Source organism: Pseudopipra pipra, chromosome 1 (assembly GCF_036250125.1).
Source record: "Pseudopipra pipra isolate bDixPip1 chromosome 1, bDixPip1.hap1, whole genome shotgun sequence".
Lineage (NCBI taxonomy): Eukaryota > Metazoa > Chordata > Aves > Passeriformes > Pipridae > Pseudopipra > Pseudopipra pipra.
Window position 1 is genome coordinate 153,141,355 of NC_087549.1, and position 24,639 is coordinate 153,165,993.

The 24,639-nt window shown below is 53.2% G+C and overlaps 1 protein-coding gene across 2 annotated transcripts; it reads left to right on the forward strand.

Moving 5' to 3' along the window:
* Positions 1-283: 283 nt before the first annotated feature.
* ZBTB47 (zinc finger and BTB domain containing 47) lies at positions 284-23,215 on the forward strand. Of its 2 annotated transcripts, none has more exons than XM_064639592.1 (6): positions 284-818; positions 11,386-12,756; positions 16,111-16,258; positions 16,848-16,963; positions 17,357-17,501; positions 18,405-23,215. In XM_064639592.1, exons 1-6 carry the CDS (start codon positions 816-818, stop codon positions 18,770-18,772), a joined length of 2,151 nt encoding a protein of 716 aa, XP_064495662.1. In that variant the 5' UTR covers positions 284-815; the 3' UTR covers positions 18,773-23,215. The 2 variants fall into 2 exon arrangements, with proteins under 2 accessions (XP_064495662.1, XP_064495668.1); XM_064639598.1 differs by lacking the exon at positions 284-818 and adding an exon at positions 8,692-8,812.
* The last annotated feature ends 1,424 nt before the right edge of the window (positions 23,216-24,639 follow it).

The following is a 24,639-nucleotide window of genomic DNA, read 5'->3' on the forward strand; positions in this document are numbered from 1 at the left end:
CCTCAACGCCCCAAATCGAGGTTTTGCACCCCAAAAAGCCTTGGGGTGTTTTTTTTAATTGAGTTTTTTTTGGGGGGGGGAGCTCCGAGTGCCTCAGTTTCCCCGCCCCAGCGGGATCCAGAGGATGCTCCCCGGGGGATGCTGCGCTGCGGGGGCGACCCTAAGGGAGGGTTGGGGTGCGGGGAGAGGGGCCACGGGGGTGTCCCGGTGGGGGTGGCGGTGGCTGCTGTCGCTTTAAAGGGGCAGCCTTGGCCCCAGCTGATGCGGCGGCTCCAATCAGCGGCCCCGGGGCTCTTGGCAGCCGGAGCCGCCGCCGCTCCGCATTCCTCCGGCTTCCGAAAAGGGGCGAACATGGCGATGGGCAGGATGAGGTGAAGAGGAGGAGGAGGAGGGAAGGAGAAGAAGAAGAAGAGGAAAACGCGGAAAAAAAAAAAAAAGGGAAAAAGAAAATAAAGGAAGGGGGGAAAAAAAAGAAGAACGAAAAAGAGGAGAGGAAAAAAAAAAAAAGAAAAAAGGAAATTATAAGGGGGGGAAAAAATAGGAAAAGAGGGAAGGGGATGCAAGCGGCGCTGGCGCGGTGATTTCCTCCCCCCTCCACCCCCTCTTCCTCCTCCTCCTCCTCTAAAAGGCAAAAAAAAAAAAGAAGAAAAGCAGAAATAAGGCAGCAAAAAAAAAAAGCAAAAAAAAGCAAAAAGAAAAAAAAAAAAGCCACCAACCCAGCAACCCACCAATTCCTTGTTTTTTCATGGAGAGCACAAACCCCAGGCCAGCGGAGGAGGACCGGGACTCCTCAGCGCGGAGACCTTTGCATCAAAATGGTAGAGCCTGAAACCCCCCCCCCCCCTTTTCCCTTTTCTCCTCGCTTTTATTCCTCCCTTTCCTTTCCCCTTCCTTCCCCCGTCGCTTCCTCGCGCTCCCGGGGCTTTGCCGACTTCCCAAAGGCCTCGAAACTTGCCCAAATCCCGGCCGGGGCGGCGGAGGTGGATGCGGGAAGCGGGTGTGGGGGGGAGTTGCATGGGCGATGCTGCATCCACGCGTGGGGGGAGCGCTGGGGGGGGGTGGCCGTGTGTTTTTTGGGGGGCACAAAGAGCGCAGCCCACCCGGGAGCCGCACTGCCAGCAGCTTCGGGGGGGGAATTGCGTGGGGTCCTCCCCTTGCGCGAGGGGAAAATGTGTTGTATTTGGTTAAAATGGCATTAAAAACGCCCCCCCCCCCTCCCCCGCCGCTTTGGGGTGGCTTGAGGGGGGATGGGGGGGTTTGGGGGGTGTAGAAGGGGCGTGAGGAGGGGTCTGATCCCTTCCTCCCCCCAAGGGGGTCCCCGCCAATCTCAGCGCTCCCACATGGGGGTCTCTGGAAGGATTTGGGGGACACACACACTTTTGGGGCCCCCAGGCCGGAGGATTCGCTGAGGGGAGGGGGGGGTGCAGAAGATGCCGCTTCCTCGGCCATTCCCATTCCCCGGATGACTCCATCATTTTGCCAATTCCTGCCCCCCCCACCCCCCCGCCATGGCTGGCTCCAGTCGTGGGCCCCCCCTTTTCCCGGGGGTCTGAGGGACATTGGGAGCACCCCGACATCCCGGAGGAGCGAGGCCGCGGGGAGGGCGCAGCATCCCACCCCGCTGCGGGCCGGGAAAGGGATTTTCCATCCCTGCACTTAAAAAATAACGATAATAATAATAAAAACATCCCAGCCGGGGCTCTCGCCTGCGGCAGTGACCTATTTTATCGGCCGGCAGAGTTTTGGGGGGAGGTTACTCTGAGTTGCAGAGGGCAGGCCTGAGCTGGGAGGATCCACGGGAAATCCCCCGGGATGTGCCGTGACCACAGACCGCGGTTCCCGGTACCCTGGTGCCTCCCTCCCCATCCCTAAAAGTGCAGGGCTGTGATTGCCCCAGCGCTGGCTCCGTGCCCATCATAACACCCCGGGAAAGCGTCCGAGCGGCTTTTCGGGAAGGGGAAGAAAGTGCAAGCTTGGAAAAATAAGGGAACGGCGTTGGCTCAGCGCAGGAGATGATGGACGGGATGGTGGGATGGGGCTCGGCACCCCCTGGCTCCGAGACTGGGGGTAAACCGGCTGGGATTGGGATTGGGACTGGGATTGGGATTGGGATTGGGTTCATGCTGGTCAGTCACACTCGACCTGCAAAATTCCTGCTGGCACGGAATCAGCTGCTGGAACTGCCCCTGCATCCCATCTCCCTGAGGAGATGCTGATGGACCAGGGGACACGCAGGGGTGTTTTTGGGAGTGTTTCATTCCCCGAGGTGGGGAGGGAGATGCCCAGAGCCCACTCAAGCGAGCAGCCCTGCGAGGAAGACAGGGAAAAGTTGGGAATTCAGCCTTTCCTTCCACACCCGGCCTCAGCAAGGACCAGAGGAGGATTTGCCTTACAGAGCAAAAATTCCTCCTTGGAAAGATAAAAGGATTTATTCTTTTTTATTTTGTTTTTCCCCTGGATCTGTGGCGAAATCTCGCTGGGTGCAAACATTCCGGCTCTGACCACGGAGTTTCCCAGAGGATGCAGGTTGGGATAAGCACCGCTCCGGGGCTTTTGCCGGGGTCCCCTTGGCTCCGCGGCGGAGCTTTGTTCTCCCTGTGAGGAATTAACGGCGTGTTGGGTTGTTACCAGGCGAGATAAACGGCCTTGTGTTCCCGTCTCCCGTCTGCGGGAGAGGCTTGTCAGCCCCTCCACAAAAATAACCCGCTGCCGCCTCTGGAATTGGTTTCTTTGGAAAAGGGAGGGAGAAGCAGGAGGCTGCCTGCGAGTTGATTAAATATTGGTTATTTTTAAGATGCAGGTTTTTCTGCTGGAGGAAAAATGGGTGGGGGGAGAGAACCTTTTGCAGATGAACCGAATGTGTCAAAACATCAGAGAGTCTTTGAAGGTTTTGGGGGAATTGCTGATTTTCCCACCCTCCCACCATGCTCTGGCTGGAGAAGGAAACTGAGGGCTCTCCCACTTTGCTGCATTTAAGCCTTTATAGATGGGGACGTGCTGATGGCCATGACAAAGTGCTCTGGGAAGAGCAGGAGATGAAGTTTTTAATCTGCTGCCACGTTTGCCTGGCCCCAAAAATGGGGATGCCCAGATCCTCCACGTGTTTTGCATCCTGGATGCCCCCTGGCATCCCACGGGTCCCTGTAAGGCTGGAGGAGCTGGTGGGGAGGATGAGCTGAGGGTCAGGCTCTGTGCTTCCTAATCTTCCCTTTCTTATTTCTAAGGGGAATACGTTATGTTGTGTTGCTGTAATGGTTTGGGCAGGGCAGGGATGGTTCTGTTGGGTTTCCCACATGGGGACACTGAGAACTTGTCCCCATATCCTTCAGGGCTGCTGTCCCCTCTTCAACCAACCTCGGTGTTCTTCCACCTCTCCTGGGATGGCCTTGGAATATGGGGAAAGACTGGCCATGGCAGTGCAGATATGATGGGTAAAGGACTTAATTACAATAAATTATCCCTTTTTTTTCTTATTACTTTTACAATTCTATATTTTGCCTGGAGCCAAGGCTGCTGACACCCTGTCTGAGTTAAAGCTCTGCTCCCCGAGGTGCTGGATTTGCTGGAAAAATCATGATAAAAATGAGGCATTTTAATGCATGTTCATAAAAAATGTTTAAAGTGTGAGGTAAGAAGGACCTGGTGCACCCAGATCCTTGATCTGGGCAACTGGATCTAATGGAATGTGCCTCTGCCCACGGCAGGGGGTTGGAACGAGGAAATCTTTAAGGTCCCATCCAACCCAAACCGTTCTATACCTGGACCAGAGGAGCACAAGTGGTGCTTCCTAAAGAGCCCAAGTCAAGGCTGGGTTTAGGAAAGAACTGGAGATGGGACCATCCCTGGAGTCAGTGCCAGGATTTGGAGAGGATGCTCCAGGATGGAAAGCCCTGCCTGGGATGCTGGGAGAGGTTCAAGGTTGAACAGTTTTGTGGTCTGGGGTTGGGTTGGAAAACGCTGTGCTTGTAGGTTTACTGGGGGCTGGGTGTGAGGCAAACCTTGGAAGTGACATATCCCACCTTCCTGTTGACCCACCTGGAGGGTCATGGTGGCTTCCACAGGGATGGGAACTGTGGTGCTGGGCAGGGGATGCTGCTGTCTGAGGAAAGCCTCATGGAGCAGTGCTTGGGAGGTTCCATCCACCCATCCACCCATCCACCCATCCACCTTGCTTCCCGGGGATCTCACCCTCTTCCCGGCCATCGTGTGGCAGCACACGGAAGTGGTTCTGGCTCAGGGTTGTGATGTCTCCAGGCTCTGCACAAGGGACACAGTGGCTGCCCCGCTGCACCGTCCATGCTCCTGGCACCGAATCTGGGGGTCCTGGGGGTGGGTCTTATGACCCCACGGGGGGATTCGAGCACCTCCTGCCCTGCTGCATCCACCCCCTCCCTCGCTGGCAGTGGGACATCCGTGGGGTCTGTGGGGCTGATTCCCTTCCCCGGCTCCCCCGGGCTGGGCAGCGCTCGGAGCCGGCCCCTGGCGCAGCCGCTTGGCCGCCAGCCCGGCTGGGGAGGTCAGCGCTGGGTTTTGTCCTCGTTTCCTCCCTGGATCTTCCCTCCTCCTGTTTTTCCCGGGCAGGGGAGGGAGGGGGACAGTGGCTTTGCGTGTCTGCGGATCCCCCGGGCTCGTCCACCCGGGCAGTGGCTCCGCGGGAGGTCCCGCACTCCGCCGGCAGGAAGGCAGCAGCCCATCCCACCCCATCCCATCCCGCCGCCTGCTCCCGTGCCAGGGTGGCGGCTCGGGGACATCTCCATCAGCCGGGTGTCACTGGCTGTGCCAGGCGCTGGTGGGGACCCCGCCACCGGGCTGTCCTGTCTGTGTTTGCCAGGAGGACGCCTGCTCTGCCCAAATCCAGCAGCGTCTCCTCGGGGTTTAACTCCAGACCCGGCTCCGGGCTTGACGCAGCTCTGGAATTACCTGCAGAGCTTCTGCACCACGTGCTGGGTCTGGCTGAGCTGCCCAAAGAAACCCCTTTCAGCCCTGACCGAGGGGACAGGGACAGACAGACTGGTACATCCAGCCTGCTTTGGTGCCTTCCCAAGGGATTGGGATTTGTCCTGGGCTGGAAATGATGTGGCATTGCTGAAGCCTCAGTATTTTTGCAGCAGAGGCCGTGCCTGCAGAGGGGATGGTACTCGACTTCACACGTGCTGGGATGGACTCCCAGGGCTTGACATTGCCCTTGCTGTCACCCTTGGTGGGACAGAGGGATGGTGGCATCCCCCAGGAGCTATGTCACCTCACTGGGCCGGTTTGGGGATGGGGGGTGATGGCAGGGTTGATGTCCATCCATCCTTGGAAGTATCACTGTGGCTTTGCAGCTCTGTGTGTGAAAGAAAAAGAGAAAACCATCCAGAGAGGCTGGTGGGGTTTAAAAATTAAAAAAAAAAAAAATAAAATAAATGAGAAAGCACCAAGCCATTAACCCTCTGTGGGCTGTGCTGTCAGAAGCCAGTGCCTGCTCCCAGGGGAGAGAAGCCTCGTGTTGCTCATCCCACCTCATCCCCCTGCTCATCCCAGCTCATCCCCCTGCTCTCCCCATGCTGCCAACAGGAGAGAGAAACCCAAATGAACCTTTCCCTCGTTTGCAGAGGTGTCCCCTTGGATGCAGATGGACAGGGATGGGAGAGGGATTTTCCCCTGTTCCCTTGTGCTGAGGACAGTTGTGGTGGGCCTGGTGCTGCTGTGCCAACTTCCCAGGCTGCTCCTGGGAAAAGCTCATTTGAGCCAAAGCCTGTAAATGCTGGGTATCATTAACAAAAAATTAAAACCAACAAAATGGGAGGGGGAAAAAAAAAGCCTGGGGAGAATCTGACTGTCCCACAGCTGGGTTAATGTTCTTCTTCACTTGTGCAGAGGCTGGGAGGTGTTTTTTGGGATGTCTGACACTGGGGTGGGAGAGGCTCTGGGACAATCTCTGATCCCCTTCCCCTTGTTGCTGTAACAGGTATACGGCTCTATTTTAGACACACAGGGGAAAATCACCCCTTTACGTGGCGTCACCACCATCCCAAAGGTCATCCCTGGCCTCTGGAGGTGGGATGGGACCATCCCCGCTGAGCGCGCAGTGCCGCTCCGGCAGCATCCCGGTGATCCCAGCGATCCCAAGGGCAGGATGCCGGCGGTGGGCGCTCGGGGCCGTGCCGGGGCCGGCGCCTCGCCAGGCGGGGCTGTGGCCGAGCTATTGTTTTCCCTTCCTGCTTGTTTTTCCGGACAACCCTCTCCTAATTAAATGAAAACACCCGTCGGTCGGTCGGAGGAGAAGCGAACAAATCCCACCCCCGGCGCTGTCCCGTGCCGGGAGCACCCACGGGAGAGATCCCCGGGGAGGGAGGCGGCAGCGGGGCAGAGCAGTGAAGGTAGGGAGTGTTGGGATGTGGGTTATCCCTCTGCCATGTTTTCCATGCGTGGCCGTGGTCCAAAAATAGGTGGTTTGGCAACGAGATGTGCACGGGCAGCGCCGCTCGTTCTGGGCCGGCTTCGTCTTGGTGGATCCTGGTTTTGGGAGTCGTGGGAAGACACAGGCGTCACGTTATCCTTAAAAAACCCCTCTGGGCGGCCTCAAAACTATGGAGAAATGGCTGGAGGTTTCATCCAAGGGTCTGGAAAGCAGAGGGCAGATTGTAGGAGACTGAGGATTAAAACCGAAAGCACGAGTGTTTGGGATTTCTAATGATACCCCTTTGTGTCATCTGAATTAATCTGTAAAAATAGGTTTATTAACATTATTTCTTTCCTTAGCAAAAGTCAAGCTTTGGCATTAAGTAGTCTCAGCCAAGCTCTTTCATCCTGAAGTGCAGCCATGTCCAAATTGAGAGGAGGACACGGGGTTTTTTGAGGATCAAGTGCTGACATCGTATTCAGCTCCTTATTAAAGCACTTTTCCTTAATGCAATTTAATACTGAAGGTCAACGGTGAATGTTTTGGTGGTTGGAAAATGATAGAGAAAAGCAGATTGCCTTTTTTCATGGGGGTTTTGAGGGTGAAAAATTTAAGGAAATCCCCCAGATTTTGTGCTGGGTGGAAACTGGTTCGTGGGCACTTGGTCTTAACTGCTCTGCTTGAGGGTGAAGCAGGGGCTTGTCACCACCTAAATGTGCATTTTATGCCCCAAAATCCCCCATCCTGTGGTATTTCAGGAGAGAGTTATGGTCCTTGATGCTCTGGTCATGAGGGCAACAGACATGGAAAGAAGGAAAGAGAGAAGGAAAGAGGGAAAGAAGGACAGAAAGAAGGAAAGAGGGAAGGAACAAAAGAAAGGAGGATGGAAAGAAAGAGAGAGAGAGAAAGAAAGAAAGAAAGAGAAAGAAAGAGAAAGAAAGAAAGAAAGAGAAAGAAAGAAAAGAAAGAAAAAAAAAAGAAAAAAGAGAGAGAAAAAGAAAGAAAGAAAGAAAGAAAGAGAAATGAGGGGCTGGTGAAGGTCATAGATGGTCTTCTGGGGGGCTGAGGATTTGGGTATTTAAATATGTGAGAGTGGCCTGACCTGCTGGTCCCTTGGGGAGGTTTGGAGCTGCAGGAACATTTAAGGATCTGGCTCTTAATACCTGCTAAGAGAAATAGCATTTTACCACAGTACATTGGTTTAAATCCAGCAACAGACACCTTTCAGGGGAGGTGATGAGGTGGTGTTGGGACTGTTTAGGGAAACTGAGGCACGTTGTGGGTGGAAATGGAGCTTGGGCTCCACCTCCTGTAGCAGGATTCTTGGTGGACTTGCTGGAGAGAAGCTGCCCTGATCCAGGGAGCTCAGCATCTGCCTTGATCACCACTCCTGTATCACTCATCACCCACCCTTTGGGCCCATCCAACCCCCCTCCACATCCTCCATCCGCCCTCCTGCCCCAGTGGCCGTTTTGGGATGGGGCTTTGGCAGCATCACTTGAAAACACTTCAAACAGAACTGGGGAGCTGGGTCAGGGAGGGGAGGGATGGCTGGAGGCACCGCCAGGCCCTTGGGGTGGGGAGTTCATGAACGTCACTTCATGAACATGCTACTTTCTAATAATTTTTAGGGGGTGTTTTTTGGTGCCAAGACCCCGCTCAGAGGTTGGGTCTGTGGGGGTTTTAGGGTTCACTCTGGTTTTATGCACCCAACCAGCACCCCAGACTGGGGATGGAGGTGGGATGGGTGACCTGCTCCTGTGTTCCTCCTCCTGTTGTCACGGCACTAAACCATCCCGGGTGGTGATGGTGGAAAAGAGCAAAAATCTGATTTTTTTTTTTTTTTAATATCTCTATACATTTAATAAAATATTTTTAAAAATATGAATATACATATATATATAAAATATTTGTGTTTTCCCAGAGGCAGAGCACAGACTTTAACCCTCCCATTAATCCTGATCAGCCAGGGCTCCTCTGCTCCAGCAGGGGCGGGAGCTGCCGGAGGGGGATATTTTGGGGCAAGTTGGGGTCTTTCTCGGGATCTCACCCCGGCAGGCGCCTCTTGTCTTGGCTGGGGCTCTGCCTCCGGGCGAGCTCACGGAAAGCATCTGAGAGCAATAAAGAGCAAAAGCCTCCCGCTGACAAGCCCGGGCTGAAGTCACCGGCGGGACGCGGCCAAGACACGCATTGTCCTCGCCGCTGCTGGGACTGATTAGAGCCGCCTGGCAAAGCCCGGCTCTGGGTGAGGGATCGGCCCCTTTTGCCAAAAAACCTCGATCCGGAGGAAAAAAATAAAAAAAAACACACCCGGCTTTTGTTTTCCAGGCTGGGCCGTGCAGAGGCAGAGGTCCAATTCCCCTCGTTTTGCACCCATTTCTCCCCGGCCGTCGCTCTGCTTCTCCCCATCCTATATAAGGGATCGAGGTGAGACGAATCCCAGTAGGAGAACCCCGAATTCAATTTATTTTTCAGGAGAGAACCTGGCAAACTGCTCCTCTGAATTCTCGCTGCCTCTCCAGCGTTCGATATTTATTGGATTTTTATTTATTTTCTACGTGTCTTGGGGGGGGGGGGGATGTGCTGAGCCATCCAAGATCTCATCAAAATGTCCTTGGCAGTCACTAGACTCGGGAAAGGGGAGGGGGTGGGTGGATATTCCAACTGGGATGCAGCGTTTTGTAACAAATACACGTGTAAAATGTTTCTGTGTTTATGTATTTATGTATTTTTAGATATAAACAGTTTAAATGTACATAAACATGAATGTATCGAGCATTAAAAATATAAAAAACATATGTAAACCTATATAAAATCTATATAATCCCCCCTCTTTTCATACCTTTTTGCCCCATTCCAGGCTGCAGAGCCAAGAATTTGGAGCAGAACTGGTTTTTTTCCCTGGGCTTTCCAGGGCTGTCAGGACCAACCAAAGCTGACATCCCTGTTGGTTGGATGAGTTGGTGGCTGAGAAGAAATCCAGTGAAAATGAAACATTTTGGCAGGGAGAGGGAAGGGTTTTTTTGCTTGACGAAAAAACAGAGAAGAAAACACCCTTTTCTATTATTTAAACATTTTTGTCTGGGTGTGCTTTTGCCTTTGGCTCACAAAAAAAAAAAAACAACCAAATCACAGAAGATAAACAAAATGTGTCTTGCTGGAATTTGTGTGTTGATCAAGAGCTGCCATTTGTCCCAGAAAAAGTGGGAACTGAGAAACTCTTTGTGGAGCAGGAGGTGCAGGATAAACCCAGCAGGTTGAAATCTCCATCTCTGTGACTGTTCTGCACCTCGTCCTTTGTCACATCCCACAGTGGTGGGGAAAGAGGGAATTAACAAGCCCAGATCTGTCTCCATCCACAAATTGGGTGCTCAGCAAGGAAAGCAGAGAGAAAAGATATGTCCCATCTGCTTTTAATACAGGACACAGGATTTAGGGTATGGGATATCCCTTGGGTTTGGGATAAAGCTGGTGAACCCGTTCTGGGGCTCAAGTATGACCAGGAAAGGTGATGAACATCCAGGGATGGTCTGGACTGTGCAAAATACGTGTGAGCCCAATTAAATACCCAGCAAACACAGTCTGGGGAGGGTTGGCAGTCCCAGCATTTCCCAGCCTGGGCATGCTGCTCCCTGATTTGAATTTTTCCAGGTAGTACCTTTCCCCAGGCAGTCGAACACGGGCATAAAAAAGCACATAAATCATCCCGGTGGATACTCAGCAACTATCAGAGGATTGTGGGTTTCATGTAATTATCTGTACAAACAGGGAGGTATAAAATCCTAATTTCCTTCTATTCGGGGGGTTAAATCTCAGCTGGCCCCTAAAACTGGCTTCCTGTGTGGGGCAAATGACCCCCCTGGGGTCTCAATCTGGCTCAGAAGGTCAAGGCATCCCCTCTCCTGTGTGACATCTCCTCTGTGTGAGTGTGGACAGCTGAGCCTGGCTTTGGACCTCTGTGTCCAAAGGTGGGGTGGTCGTGGTGCCTCCTACCCATGTTGAAGGGATATCAGTGCGTGCTTGTGGCCATGACCTGCCCTTTCATTGGGGCTTCCTGCTTGGTTGAGTCTCCCGGATTCAATCTGGTGGTGGAACTTCTTGGTTGGTGTCTTCAAGCTGGGCCTGGTGGTAGAGTTTCTAGTGTTCCAAAGCTGGGTCTGGTGGTGGAACATTTGGGTTGGAATCTTGAAGCTGGGATGGGTGGTGGAGTGTTTTGGTTGGCGTTTCCAAGCTGGGGCTGGTGGTGGAGATTCGTGGTTGGTATTTCCAAGCTGGGGCTGGTGGTGGAGATTCATGGTTGGTATTTCCAAGCTGGGGAGGAGATGGAGTGTTTTGGCTGGCATTTCCAAGTTGGGACAGATGGTGGAGCATTTTGGTTGGTATCTTCAAGCTGGGGCTGGTGGTGGAGCTTCTTGGTTGATATCTCTCCAAACTGGGACTGCTGGTGAAGCTTCTTGGTTGATATCTCCAAGCTGGGGATGGAGTGTTTTGGTTGGCATTTCCAAGTTGGGACAGATGGTGGAGCGTTTTGGTTGGCATCTTGTAGCTGGGTCTGGTGGTGGAGCATTTTGATTGATATCTCTAGGCCGGGGCTGGCAGTGAAGCTTCTTGGTTGGTATCTCCAAGCTGGGGCTGGTGATGAAGTGCTTTTCATTGGCATTTCCAAGCTGGGACAGGTGGTGGATCATCTTGATTGGTGACTCCAAGCAGGGACACGTGGTGGAGCTTCCGGGTGTTTCAAAACTGGGTCTAGTGGTGGAGCCTCAGGGTTGGCATCTCCAAGCTGGAGTGGGAGGTGGAGCTTCACAGTTGGCATCTCCAAGTTGGGGATGGGGATGGAGTGTTTTGGTTGGCATCTCCAAGCTGGGGATGGCAACGGAGCTTCTCAGTTGACATCTCTGTCTTGGGATGCGTGGCCAGCGATGGGTGGCACGACCAGGTGGGTGATTCTGGGGGGGAAAGAGCCCCATTGAACGATTTTATTTCCTTCCTCCCCACAGCTGATAGTCGAAAAGACGACTGACTACCCTTCTGCTGAGTACTCCCTGGTGGAGGATGTAGCCCTCCACTTCACGTGTTTGATGGACAGACTGAACGAGCAGCGCCTCTTTCAGCCGGACCTGTGCGACGTGGACATCGTGCTGGTGCAGCACAAGAGCATCTTCCCGGCGCACAAGGGGGTCCTGGCCGCCTACAGCCAGTTCTTCCACTCCCTCTTCACCCAGAACAAGCAGCTGCAGCGCGTGGAGCTCTCCCTGGAGGCCCTCACCTCGCAGGGCCTCCAGCAGATCCTCAACTTCATCTACACCTCCAAGCTGCTCGTCAACTCCTGCAATGTGCAGGACGTGCTGAACGCGGCCGCCGTGCTGCAGATGAACAACATCGCGTCGTCCTGCCAGGACCTGCTGGACACGCGCTCGCTCAGCCTGGCCACCGACATGGCCCTGCCCACCGAGGGCTGCGCGGGGCCCCCGCCCTACTACTGCGAGATCAAGCAGGAGGTGGATGCCCCCCACCCCAAAATCTACGCCCGGGAGGGCAACGACCCCTTCTCGGTGCGGGTGGAGGACGGGACGGGCGGCGGGACGCTCCCCGCCGGCCCCGCCAAGCAGTACTACAAGGAGGAGAAGGATGGCGGTGCCGGCGCCGTGTGTAAGATGGAGGGGGAGGAGTCCGAGGAGGACCTGGACAGCCAGGGCTCGTACAACCGGGAGCAGATCATCGTGGAGGTGAACCTCAACAACCAGACCCTCAATGTCTCCAAGGGCACGGAGGGCAAGGCGGCCGCCAGCGAGGCGGCCGTGATGGGGCGGCCGGATGGCAACGGGCGCGACACAGAGGAGGACGGGGAGGAGGAGAACGAGGAAGGGGAGGAGGAGGAGGAAGAGGAGGAGGATGCGGAGGTGGGTGATGAGGAGGAGGAGGAACGCAGTGAGGAGGAAGACCTGGAGGAGACGACGGAAGAAGAGGATGATGATGATGACGATGAAGACGCATCGGAGATGAAAAGGGAAAAGGGTGGGCAGCCCCGCCGGGGCAGCCGGGCCTCCAAGGCCACCAAACCCACCATGGCAACCAGGTCCCAGGAGATGGCCAAGGTGGAAGAGGAGGAGGAGGAGGAAGAAGAAGGCCAGCGAGGGAGGAAGAGGAAAAAGGAACAGGATGGTTTGGGGCAGAAGGTGAAGCTGGAGGAGAAGCAGCATTACCCGTGCAAGAAGTGCCCCCGGATCTTCAACAACCGCTGGTATCTGGAGAAGCACATGAACGTCACCCACAGCCGGATGCAGATCTGCGACAAGTGCGGGAAGCGCTTCCTGCTGGAGAGTGAGCTGCTCCTGCACCACCAGACCGACTGCGAGAAGAACATCCAGGTGAGCCAGCCCCATCCCCAGGGCAGGGACGTGAACATCCCACCAAGGGGGAAATATCCCACCAAAGGGTGGAACACCCCATTAGGGATGGATATCCCACCAAGGGGGAAATATCCCACCAAAGACTGGAGCATCCCAGTAGGGTTGTACCTCCCACCAAGCAGGAAACACCTTACCAAGGGTGGAGCATCCCATTGGGGATGGACATCCCACCAAGGTGGGACCATCTCACCAAAGGAGGAGCATCCCACCATGATGGGACATCCCAAACACCATGGAGGTCATTCCACCCAGCTACATTATGGGGTGGGCTCATGCTCAGGTAATCCTGATGGGAAGGAACCTTCCTTCTCCCATGACTCGTATTCAGGCTCAGGAGGGTCCCACAGTGCCATGGGATTTGTGCAGGGAGATTATTGCTTCCTCCTTGGCTGGTTGGGTGGAAACATGGAGTTAATTTTAGAAGAGTTATTTTTCTTTTGAGTTGATTCAGTTAATCTGGATAAAACATTGTGAGACCCTGATGGAGACACGCTCCAGCCGTTCCCACCCAGGCTGAACCCCATTCAGCACAATTTGAAGATTTGCTGACAGGAGTCAAAATGGTTTTAATCTGCCTTTTGTGCTTTTTTTTGGTGGGTATTAGCAAATTTCCGAAAGCATTTGACATCCCTGAGTGGCTCAGGCTTGGTGTGTCCTTCCCCCTGTGCTAAAGAGATCCTGTGTTTCAAATTGTCTCTGTTCAATCTGTGCAGTTTTGGGGGGGATAGGGAGGCACCCCATCAGAGCAGCAAATGTGTGTTCCTGAAGGTCCCTCCATCCTTTCTCCTAATCCACAACGAGCTGTTTTCCATGACGCTGCTGCTGCTAATTAAAAATATCCCAATTTCTAGAGAGTTCATCCATCATCCTTCCAGCCAGTGACCGGATTTTAAATGATCTCCCAGCTCTCCTCGAGGAAGGGAACACAACCCAAGTGCTGCTGGAGTCCTTGGCCAGTGGCATCCCAAATAAAATAGGGGATGAGGCAGATTTTGGCCTTAGGGTATGCAGGGAACAGGGAGGCAGGAACAGTCTCAGCTCCCAGGTGCAGCACTGCCTGCACTGACCCTTCAGTGCATATTCCTGGAAAATTCACGGCGCTGAAGTTGCTTCTTTTGGAGGGTTTTTCCCAGGATGGATGAGAGCAGCTCCAATACCTGAGTGGTGGTGGCTGTTTCAGAGCCTGTCATAAAGCCTGGGAAATTAAAAAGGAGTTTTCCCAGGATGTTTCCTCAGCCTCATCTGCTTTCCAGGTGGATCACATGGGGCTGTCACCTCATTGCTTTTTTCCTCCCTCCTTTTTTATGCCTTTTCCAGGTCATTTCTGAGTAGGATGAGCCACAACTGCCCCTGCAGTGACCTCCTTCTGTGGAAAAAGTGATCATTATCTCTCACTTAATTGAGCATTTTTAATTTGACAAATAGCCAAATTCACTCCGTTTGCTCTGGTAATATTGAATAACTTTATCAATATACCATGGAATTATGTCTGCATGGAAAAGAGATTTTTTTTTTTTTTAACTTTATATGTTTAATAGAGAGTCTTTATTTCTTGCTGTTTAACCAGACCCATAGAGGAACCATCTCTCTTATCCCAGTCAGCTCTGCTGCTTTCTTTCCCTGTTTTGTCCCCAAATTTCATCCACAGTGCTTTAGGTTTTAGGCATCATCTCACTCCCTGTGATCATTTCCCATCTCCTTAACATGCACCACCTGAAAAGCAATTCATCCTTTGCTTTGTTGGATTGTTCCTCAAACTCTTTTTTTGGTCAGCTTCTGTGTGGTTTTCCTCTTAACCTGAAAGGATTTATATTCTCATTTTTTTCCCCCTCATTTGGATGTCACTTCCACATTTTTGAGTGACGATTTTCTGCAGTAACTGAGGACACAGAGCTCAGCCCTCCGGGGTGTTTGGTCCCAGCCTGAGGTTTTTCCTACCTCTGCTGCTTTCCCTCTACCTTTCATTTTAAAACTCCCCTGCAGTCTTTTTCATTTGAAGTGGAGAAAATGGATATTGATGTGTCTTTGATATCAGGCTCTAGTCCTGAATTTGCCCTGAAATACCTCTGAAAGCAGAGATAAAACTGGAATCCATGGAAATACATACTCAGGAACAGTAAAACTCAGAGGATTACCCGTGTTGACATTTGAGCACGGCAGGATGAAGATGATGAGGGTTGGGAGTGGCTCTGTGACCCTAATTTTGCCCCTTGGGCACCTACATATAAATATATATGGAGAGATACTGTGACTTCACAGCACAAAGGTGTATTTTCAAAGGTATCACAGCAAAATTTGGTTGAAGTCCATCAATGAGAGTCTGTTCCTCTGGGTAGGAGGGGAAGGTGGAGAAATCCCTCCCTGGGCCCACTGGTACCGCTCAGCTCTGCTGTTCTGAGGTGCCTCCAAGGCTTGAATTATTTTCTCAGCACATCTGTGAGAAGAAGAGGTGGTTTTATCCCTGTTGACCAAGAGGAAGATGAGTCGGGGAAAGATGAAGTGGAAAGAGCTGACCCTTGGAGGAAAGAGAGACCCTTAGCTCCTGACAGGGTCCTTGCCTGCCATCCCTGTGCTCCAGCAGTGGTTTCCTGTATGGACATAAGTGTTTCCCTGAGCATTGAACTGCCCTCACATGCTTCAAACAGGTCTCACCCCAAAGCTGGAGTTTTTCCTTAGAACTTCCAGAGAAACACTGAACTTGTTGGAGCTGAAGCAAATCCCAGCCAAAACTTCTTGGAAAAGACTCTGCACGTTGTGTTGTTCTTCTCGTGCTGATGGACTGTTTTTTGGGTCCATTTTGGTCCATTTGGACATCACAGAGTCATAGATATGTTTGGAAAACTCATTTAGTGGTGAAGTATCCATAATTTAGTGGTGAAGTATCCTGCTGAAGACTGAAGTTGTGCTGCCCTGGCTTGGGATTCCCCTTGATTCTATATTCTTTGCAGCCTTCTTATGCACAGAGGGTTGGGATTATTTCATGTGATGGCTTCATTTAGGAAATAAAATTCCCAGTTGGGAATAGGGCCTTGATGCATGAGCTGCTGCTTGCACAAGTCCTGATACAGCCACTGACGGAGATGCCACGTCCTTCCCTGGGAGGACATTGTCCCTTCCTCATCCCTTGGATAGAAATTTGAGGTTTGGAGGTTTTGGAGTGGCAAGGTCTGTGTCAGACTTGCTGGTCATTCTGATTTTTGATATCTCAGCTGTAGGTTTCACAGATGAAGGTGATTGCCCAGTGAGACGAAACTGCTGGTGGTGTCTGGGCACGTTCCCCTGCTTCCCTCACCATCCCCTCTCTCCTTGCAGTGTGTGACGTGTGGGAAGGGCTTCAAGAAGCTCTGGTCTCTCCACGAGCACAACAAGATCGTCCATGGCTACGCAGAGAAGAAGTTCTCCTGCGAGATCTGCGAGAAGAAGTTCTACACCATGGCCCACGTGCGCAAACACATGGTTGGTGAGTGCGGGGGGCACTGGTGCCACGGGGAGACTTCATTAGGGGTCTCCATCCAGCAGTTGGGCAGTGAAAGCTGGTTTTTTGTTGCTCTTGAATGTTTAGGGCTGGGCTTAATCTTGTGTGAGCTTTCTCACATCAAAACCTCAAAATTTGACCTGGTATTTAATGTTGAACCCGTGTCTGCTCAGTGATGGGTTTGGGGCAATCGGGTGTGGTGTTGGAGAACCCCTTTTATTTAATTTAACCAGAAAAAAACAGACCTCAGAAGTGCTCAAAGGAGGGTTTGAAGTGTGACCATCCTTCCCTTGTAAAATAGGACCAGGCCACACCAGTGCTGGGCTTTGAAAAGCAAATTGCACATGGTGATGGTAGATCAGGTCCCCGGGCCTTGCAGGGACCAAATAGATCCAAAAAAAAGGAGGGTTTGGGCAAGCAATTAGGGAAGAACTTAAAATGTTGATGCTGTGCATCTTCCCAAGATGACTTTGGGTTTGCTGGGGTTGGGCACTGGCGTTGGGAGAGATGGCTGGGATGTGGGGAGAGGGATGGTGGAGGTGTGGGGACCTGACCCTGCCCCTCTCCCACTCAGCACACACCAAGGACATGCCATTCACCTGTGAGACCTGCGGGAAGTCCTTCAAGCGTAGCATGTCCCTCAAGGTCCACTCACTCCAGCACTCCGGGGAAAAGCCTTTTAAATGCGAGGTAAGGTCCTGGGTGTGGCCCCACCCCATGTCCTCTCAAATGAGGACAAAACCGCTGATTCAGGGAAAGATCTTCCACTTCTTGAGGCTTCCTCCCTACTTTGTACCAGCGCAGCTGCAAGGATGCTCCCACACTGTGGGATCCCTTCCTGGTTTGAGGGTTCCACCAACCATGTGATGAAACTTGTCCAATGCCAGGATCTGTCCCCCCAGTACCTGGATCTTACATCCCACCTCAAGCCCATCCAGCCTGCAAACCTGGCTGGCTATGGCCCAAAAAGTCATTTATTTGGATTCTCTTTTGGGAGAAAAAAAAGGGATTTCTTCACTGCTGGTTACCTGGGGGGATGTTTCGGGTCCTGATCAGGGACTCATCCCCGTCTCACCCCCTCAGAACTGCAACGAGCGCTTCCAGTACAAGTACCAGCTGCGCTCCCACATGAGCATCCACATCGGCCACAAGCAGTTCATGTGCCAGTGGTGTGGCAAGGACTTCAACATGAAGCAGTACTTCGATGAGCACATGAAAACACACACAGGTAAGAGCCCCTGACCTTGCCCCAAACTCCTGCGGTCAGTCAGGAACTCTGGGGAAAGAGCAATGGGATGGGTGTAGCATCTTTGCGTGGACAGAAGGATATCCAAGTGCCGGGTCCTGCACTTTGGCCACAACAACCCCCGGCAGCACCACGGGCTGGGGACAGAGTAGCTGGACAGGGCCAGGCACAGAGAGACCTGAGGGTTCTAATCAACAGGAAGCTGAACATGAACCAGCAGTGTGCCCAGGGGGACAAGAGGGCCAATGGATCCTGGCCTGGATCAGGAACAGTGTGGCAGCAGGACCAGGACAGAGATTCTGCCCCTGGACTCAGCGCTGGTGAGGTCACCCCTGGAGTGCTGTGTTCAGTTCTGGGCCCTCAGCTCAGGAAGGACATTGAGGGGCTGGAGCAGGTCCAGGGAAGAGTAACAAGGCTGGGAAAGGGACTGGAGCACAAGTGCTGTGAGGAGAGGCTGAGGGAGCTGGGGCTGTTGAGCCTGGAGAAGAGGAGGCTCAGGGGAGACCTCCTCACTTCTTACAACTCCCTGACAGGAGGGGGGAGCTGGATGGGGGTTCATCTCTTCTCCCAGGCACCAGCAGGACAAGAGAACATGGTCTTAAGTGGTGCCAGGGGAGGTTTAGGTTGGATATTAGGAAGAAATATTTTACAGAGAGAGTGCTCAGCCATTGGAATGGGCTGCCCAGGGAGGGGGTGGAGTCACCATCCCTGGAGGTGTTTAAGGACAGACTGGACTTGGCATCAGTGCCATGGTCTGTTTGACAGGGTGATGTTGGGTCATGGGTTGGACTGGATGATCTCAGAGGTCTTTTCCAGCCTGGTTGATTCTGTGGTGGGGGTTTTGGCCCAACCCCCCGCTTCTCATCCACATTCTCCCACCCTCAGGCGAGAAGCCCTACATCTGTGAGATCTGTGGGAAGAGCTTCACCAGCCGCCCCAACATGAAGCGGCACCGCCGGACCCACACGGGGGAGAAGCCGTATCCCTGCGACGTGTGCGGGCAGCGCTTCCGCTTCTCCAACATGCTCAAGGCCCACAAGGAGAAATGTTTCCGCGTCAGCAACCCCTTGGCCTCGGACACGGCTGCCCCCCAACCCGCCACCAGCCCCGCCCCGCTGCCCCCCGGCCCCGGCGTGTCCCCCCTGCCCCTGCCGCTGCTCCATCCTCTCCCACAGACCCTCCCTCCTCCTCCTCACCTACCGCCACCCCCTCCCCTGTTTCCCGCGGGGAGGATAAATTCCAACAACAATTAGGTGCCCCCCACCCCGGCCATGCGCCTGCACGGACTGCTCTGCCCTTCGGGAACGCCTCCCCCTGGGGAGACGAGGCTTTGCTTGCTCTCTACCCCCCCTTCCTCCTCGTTTTGGGGTTGTTTTGGGTTTTTATTCCTTTTTCTCACCCGTCATCCTCCGCAGAAAGGGGGAGCAGGAAGAGGCCCCTCCAGAGGAGCGTGGGTGTTGGGGGGGAACCGCCGTCCGTCCGTAAGGGTGTAGGTAAAAGCTGTCACTCTCTGCTTCATCTCCAGCTCCATCTTTGTCCTGGGATGCTGGCGGGGCTGGGAGGAGCAGGATGCCCTTATATCTGGCGTTGAGAGAAAGAATTCCTGCCGGTGCATTGATATTTCTAAGCTGAAATCCAGTTAGTGGTGCTTGAATCCCTGTACTGTAAAGCTGGTCTTTCAAATCAGGCTCTTCTCCCACCAGGCTGAGAGGTGGGCACCATGGAGGAGCCCGGATGTCCCCATTGGAAAGCCATCAGCATGTTCTCCTTAGCAGCCCTCATCACATCTTCCTTCCCTGTGCCAGGTTTTCCTCCTCCGTAGGCAAAAGCACAAACACCCACGTTGCATCTCGGGGCATCTGCAGCTCGCTGCCAGTTCAGTTTTGGGGTGCCCTAAGTGTGTTGGGCTCCAGTGTGCCCTTTCTGCTAATCCCAGAGGGAGCTGGGCTCCTGGGGATGCTCTGGAGTTGGCGAGCTGTCCCTGGGACAGCTCAGATGGCTTCGGGACCAGCGGGAGGGTGGCCTGGGAGAGAGGAGCAGGACGCTGCCATTCCTTGGCAGAATCGGCCCAGAATAGTGCCTTAAAAATTCGAATAACCCCTGAGTGGTGGGTGAGCTCCAGGTTGGGTCCCGTTGCAAGGTCTGGAGCTAAAGCAAGACCTCCTTCATCCTGGTGACAATGTCCTATCCTCCAGCTTGTTGCCTACATTGCTCTCCTAAGATTGGTCTCTCCTTGTTGGTTTGGTATCTGTTGCCCTGCCCTGGTTTGGGGGGACCAGAGGGGACCAGTGAGGGCTGTGGTTGTTTTGGTGATGCCCTGAAGTGTTGGTTAGTTGAAGTTGCTGAAGTTGAGCTGGTCTTTGGTTTCACTTAGGAATAATATGCCTGGCTTCATGGCAGAGAAGAGGAAGACTTTGCTGTCACTTCTTTGTTGGACACTGGGGTCCCAGCTGGGTTTCTCACTGCTTTGTTCTGCTCCAGGGTGTCACATATCAGCCTGGCCACAGTTGTATGGTCTCCTTGCCTGGGGAAGTGCCCCCTTTGGGGCCAGAGAGCACCCAGCACAGGCAGAGAGGTGGGGTGTGTTGCAGCTGACTCCTTGCTCCCAAGGCCAGAATTGGGGTCAAATACGGACACAGATCAGGTCATGGAGGAGGTGGTGAGCAGAGCTCTTGGTAAGCAAGAAGGAAGACAGGTCCCTGAGTGGGCTGCAAGAGCTCTGTCTCATTTGCACCTTGCTCTGAGTGAGAGCAGAGCACTGGGGATAACGAGCCACACCAGGCTATGTGAAAGGTCTTGGTGCTTCACCTCCTGGACCAAATCAGCAAAGCACTTGGGCAGCGTTGAGGCTGCCCCTGCAGAGATGGGAGGAGTCAGCCCCCTGCTCAGGGGCTCTGCTGACCAGGGACATGCAGGAGCCTGACAGGGACAGGACAGGGGAGCTTCTGCTGTTGTGCTGAGTGCTCTTTGAGGTGATGGGTCAGCCGAGTGCTATGCCCTCGTGCTGAGTGGTGCCCACCATGCCTGGCATCTCGGGGAAGCTGGCTGCTCTTGTGGATGTTGGCATTTTGGAGCAACAGATTGCTTTTGATCCCCATGTTGGCTGGGATCCCGTGGATCCCCCAGCACCTCACTCGGTACCAGTGAGCTCACCCCCATCTCCATCTGCTTCGAGCAAAAGGAGGTTGCTATGGCAGAGCTGCTTCTCCGTATCAGCCTTCTCAGTGGGTTCCAGAGGCTTCCCTGCTGTCCTCCATAACCCTGGGGCTCCTTAGAATGGTGCAAAGCCTTCCCAAACACAGACCCATGAGGGATGGGGGCACTTAGCTCTTGTGGCCATTGGCTTTCTGAAGGGACCAAGATCCAGACTGGGAGATGATTGTTTTAGAGAAGCATTCGGTGATACCTGTGCAGGTGTTGGAGTGGTCCATGCTGTCTCCTCCTCTACTGCCTCCCAGATCCCCCTTAGGCTTCCCTGTGCCTCTTTTCCTTCATGCTCAGCCTCGAGATAGGATGGGAGCTCTCTGCCCTGAGGGCTTGGATGGTCTGCCTGGCTGATAGACTTCTCCCCCCCAAGTAAACACCCACACCAACATCTGCTCCCTTGTACCACTCACCTGGAGGTGGCTTTCCCTGTTCCTGCCCCAGTTCATCCTCTCCCAGTGAGGACCTGCCCCCCTTGGACTTCTCTGTGAGACGAGAGCACTTCACTGAGGGTGGAAGCCCAGCGGAGAGCCCAGTGACTGATCCCAGCCGCACCCCCTCCCCTTCGAGAGCCACTTGGAGACGTCGAGATGTGACCATGCACACAGCACTTTGGAGAACCAGATCCCTGCTGCTCCCTCCCCTCTCCAAGGCCCGGGCAGTTCCCAGGAGTCCTACAAGGCCTCTGAACCCTTTTGTCTACACCCTTACTCAGCCCCAGTGTGTCTCCATGTCTGGTTTTCATTAGAGTACTAAGAGCTCAGACGAGTCGCTCCCGCAGTGCCTCGTCCATCCTGGATCCATCCCAGATCCGTCCCGGCCGGCCCTGTTGCACCAGCTGGGCTTGGACGGGGCAGGAGGCAGAGGAGTCGGGTCCGTCGCTTTCAAGCTTTTTACGTTTTACTTTAATTTTTTTTTTTTAATTCTTTTTTTTATTTTTACTTTAATTTTTAACTCTCGCACCTTAATCTCTCACACCCCTTCTCCGGCAAGACCGCGAGGGCGGAGAGGGGCTTGTTTTCCACGGCGCAGTTCACGGACACGCCGCAAACGCAACGTCCAGCCGGCGACTCCTCCCACGCACCCACGCCCCACACCCGTCTGGGTCGGGATTTGTTTTTTCTTTGTTTCCCCCCTCACCCCTTCATTTGAACTTTTGGGGAGGGAGGGAGTCGTGTGGGGAGGGTCCTTTTTTTTTTTGTTTGTTTTTGGGTTTATGTATCCCAGGAGCCTGCTAGCACAGACCAGTTGGCCTCACACCCCCGTGAGGCGCGGCTGGCCCTACGGACCACAGCCATAACCCCGGCGCGGTGGGACGGACGGACGGACGGACGGACAGGTGGGAATGGCTGTGACAGTGCAATAGAGATGAGCATCCGCTGCTAGACAACTCCACTGAGTGAACTCTTGGTTTGCCTGAAGCTGGGAGGGAGGGAAGGACGGACAGACAGACGCCCCTTGTTCGCACGGACGGCGAGAGCTTCCCCACACGCAGCCCTGCCCGGTGACACGGAACCACGACGGGAGTTGGGTCGGACTTGCAAAGGAAGAAAATAATAGTTAAAAAAAAAAAAAAAGAAGAAAAAAAAAAAGCTAAAAAATAGGAATGAGAACAACCTCAGTAGCATGGAACTTGAAGGAAACGAATGAAACCCCAAGCACTTGCCTCAAAACTAGTTTCTCATGCCTGGTGTTTGGCTCTGTATTATTTTCCGGCATTCAGTATCGGTTGCCCAAACATGCCAAGTTAAAGAGTGTATTGGTGGCTCTACTAGTGTGAACAAACTAAATGAAGCACTTTATTCTGTATAGATAAGGGAAGGCGGGGAGGGGAGGGGAAGCTCGGACGCTTTTCGGAAGCGTCTTAAGTAATGTTCTAGGAAATGTATTATTATTATTATTATTATTCTTTTTTTTTTTTTTTAATGACCATGTGTAATCAATATATGTTTATCTTTAACTCCAAGTACAGCAATTACTCTCTTTGGGATGGTGTGAGGAGGGGGAGGCTGGGGTGGTCGGATCAGTCCATCACCACGGGGCCAGCTGAGGCGAGGCGTTGTCTACCGCAGGAACGGGCGAGTCTTGCTTCGTTGAGGGCCCCGCTGGCCAGTGCCCAGGAGGTCCCAAGAGGTTCATCAAAGCCACCTTCCAGGGCACGGCTCACAGCCAGCCATCCCCATCCCGAGCCATCTTCTGCCTGGGGGTGCCGGGGCTGCTCTCTCTGGGCCGCCCACGAGCGCAGCGAGTCACGGTAGGGTGGGCTGGTCTGGGCTGTCCCTCGAGGCCACGTCCTTGGCCACGCTTTGAAACCTGCTTCTGGCCTCTCACCGAGGCACATCTCAGGGCTTGCTGAGCTCTGAAACTGGTGAGAGGTCAGAACTGGGCCTTTCCACTGCGTTCTCCCAGTCTGGAAGTGTTATGACTGTTACCAAAGAGGTTGCAAGTGGAAGGACTGAATCAATAAACGATTTGTCTTTTATAAAAGAAAACCTAAAGATCCACCACTCTCTTTGTTACCTTTTTTGCTTTGGCTTTTGCTTTGCCTTCTTATATATATATATTTTTTTTTATTATTTTTTTTGTTGTTCTTTTGAAAGCCTTTTTTTCAGGCAATTGTGTGCGGAGTTGGAGACAGGCAGGATGGGCTTCCTATGGAATGTTGACCACTGCCACTGCTTCATATGTGTAGGCTGTGTGTTGGGCTTGGTGGGAGGTGTGTGTGAGACAACTAGACTGTTGCGGGGCCAAGAAAAAAATAGCTTTTCAGGGAAGGGTGGTGAGGGGGTAGTGGAAGGGATTCAGGGATTACATCCCCTAAAGGTGTTATAGGGCTGAGGGCTAAGCTCCTGGGTCCTACTTGGCTCCATGAGGTTTGTGTGAACTGTGAGCCGGGGTTCTCTGAGCTCCTCTATTGGCAGTAGAGAAACCAAGGAGCCCATCCAAAAGCATCTAGTGCCTTTATTAGTTTAAATTGGAGAGGTGGGGACCTCACCAGCAACACCACCACTGATATTGGGAAACTAATGGAAGAAGAGATGATTTTCCCTCACCCTTTGGATGTACCTACTCCTTTGCTGCTGAAGATACCCATGGGGGACCTGTACCACTGGAGCTGTTGCATCTGAGCCTGGAAAATACCAGATAGCAGCAAGGACTGACACCTGTCTGAGCATTCCTGGTGGCATTTCTTATCTGTGATTGCCTTTGGACTGATGCAGCTTGTTGGAGAGGTGGAAGGAACATCTCCAGGCCAAATTTTGCTTGGTGATGTCCAGCTTTCCCTCCTTCCTTGGGCCAACACTGGCTTGCACCTGCTCAGATTTGGCCCTGGTTGCTCAAGCAATGGGATATTTCAAACTCTTCTGGGTCCTTTCATACAACAGTTACTTTGCCTTTTATGGTTTCCTACCCTGTGCCAGCGGTGGCATCTCCACAGCTTTATAATGGATGTGAACCACATGGGAGCACCAAGCTCCCATTGCCTGTGTTCCTGATGGAGGGGTGTGAGGTGAGCAGCCAAGGATGGGGACCTGTTTTATTTGCAACTTCTCAAGCCTTTTATAAAGGACCACAGCATAACAACCCATGGAAGCTCAGCAACATTCTCCCATTGGCTTCAGAGGGCCCAGATTTTCCCCAGGAGACCCAAGAAATGTCGGCAGCAGGTGAATGGGGATTAACCCTCTCTTAGGATCCAGGGTCAACAGCTTCCTAGTCTGCATCCAGCATGGAGAGCTGAAGCAAAGGTCATGGCATCATTAAGGTTGGAAAAGACCTCCAAGGTCATGGAGTCCAACCTTTGACCAATCCCCACCTTGTCAGCCAAACCAGAGCACAGAGTGCCACGTCCACTCGTTCCTTGAACAATTCCAGGGATGGTGTGGGTGTCCAGTCCCAAGCAGGACGTACCTGC

Coding starts and splice junctions, on each gene's coding strand:
- ZBTB47 (XM_064639592.1), top strand. Junction 12,757..16,110: donor ACTGCGAGAAGAACATCCAG/GTGAGCCAGCCC, acceptor CTCTCCTTGCAG/TGTGTGACGTGTGGGAAGGG. Junction 16,964..17,356: donor AAAAGCCTTTTAAATGCGAG/GTAAGGTCCTGG, acceptor TCACCCCCTCAG/AACTGCAACGAGCGCTTCCA.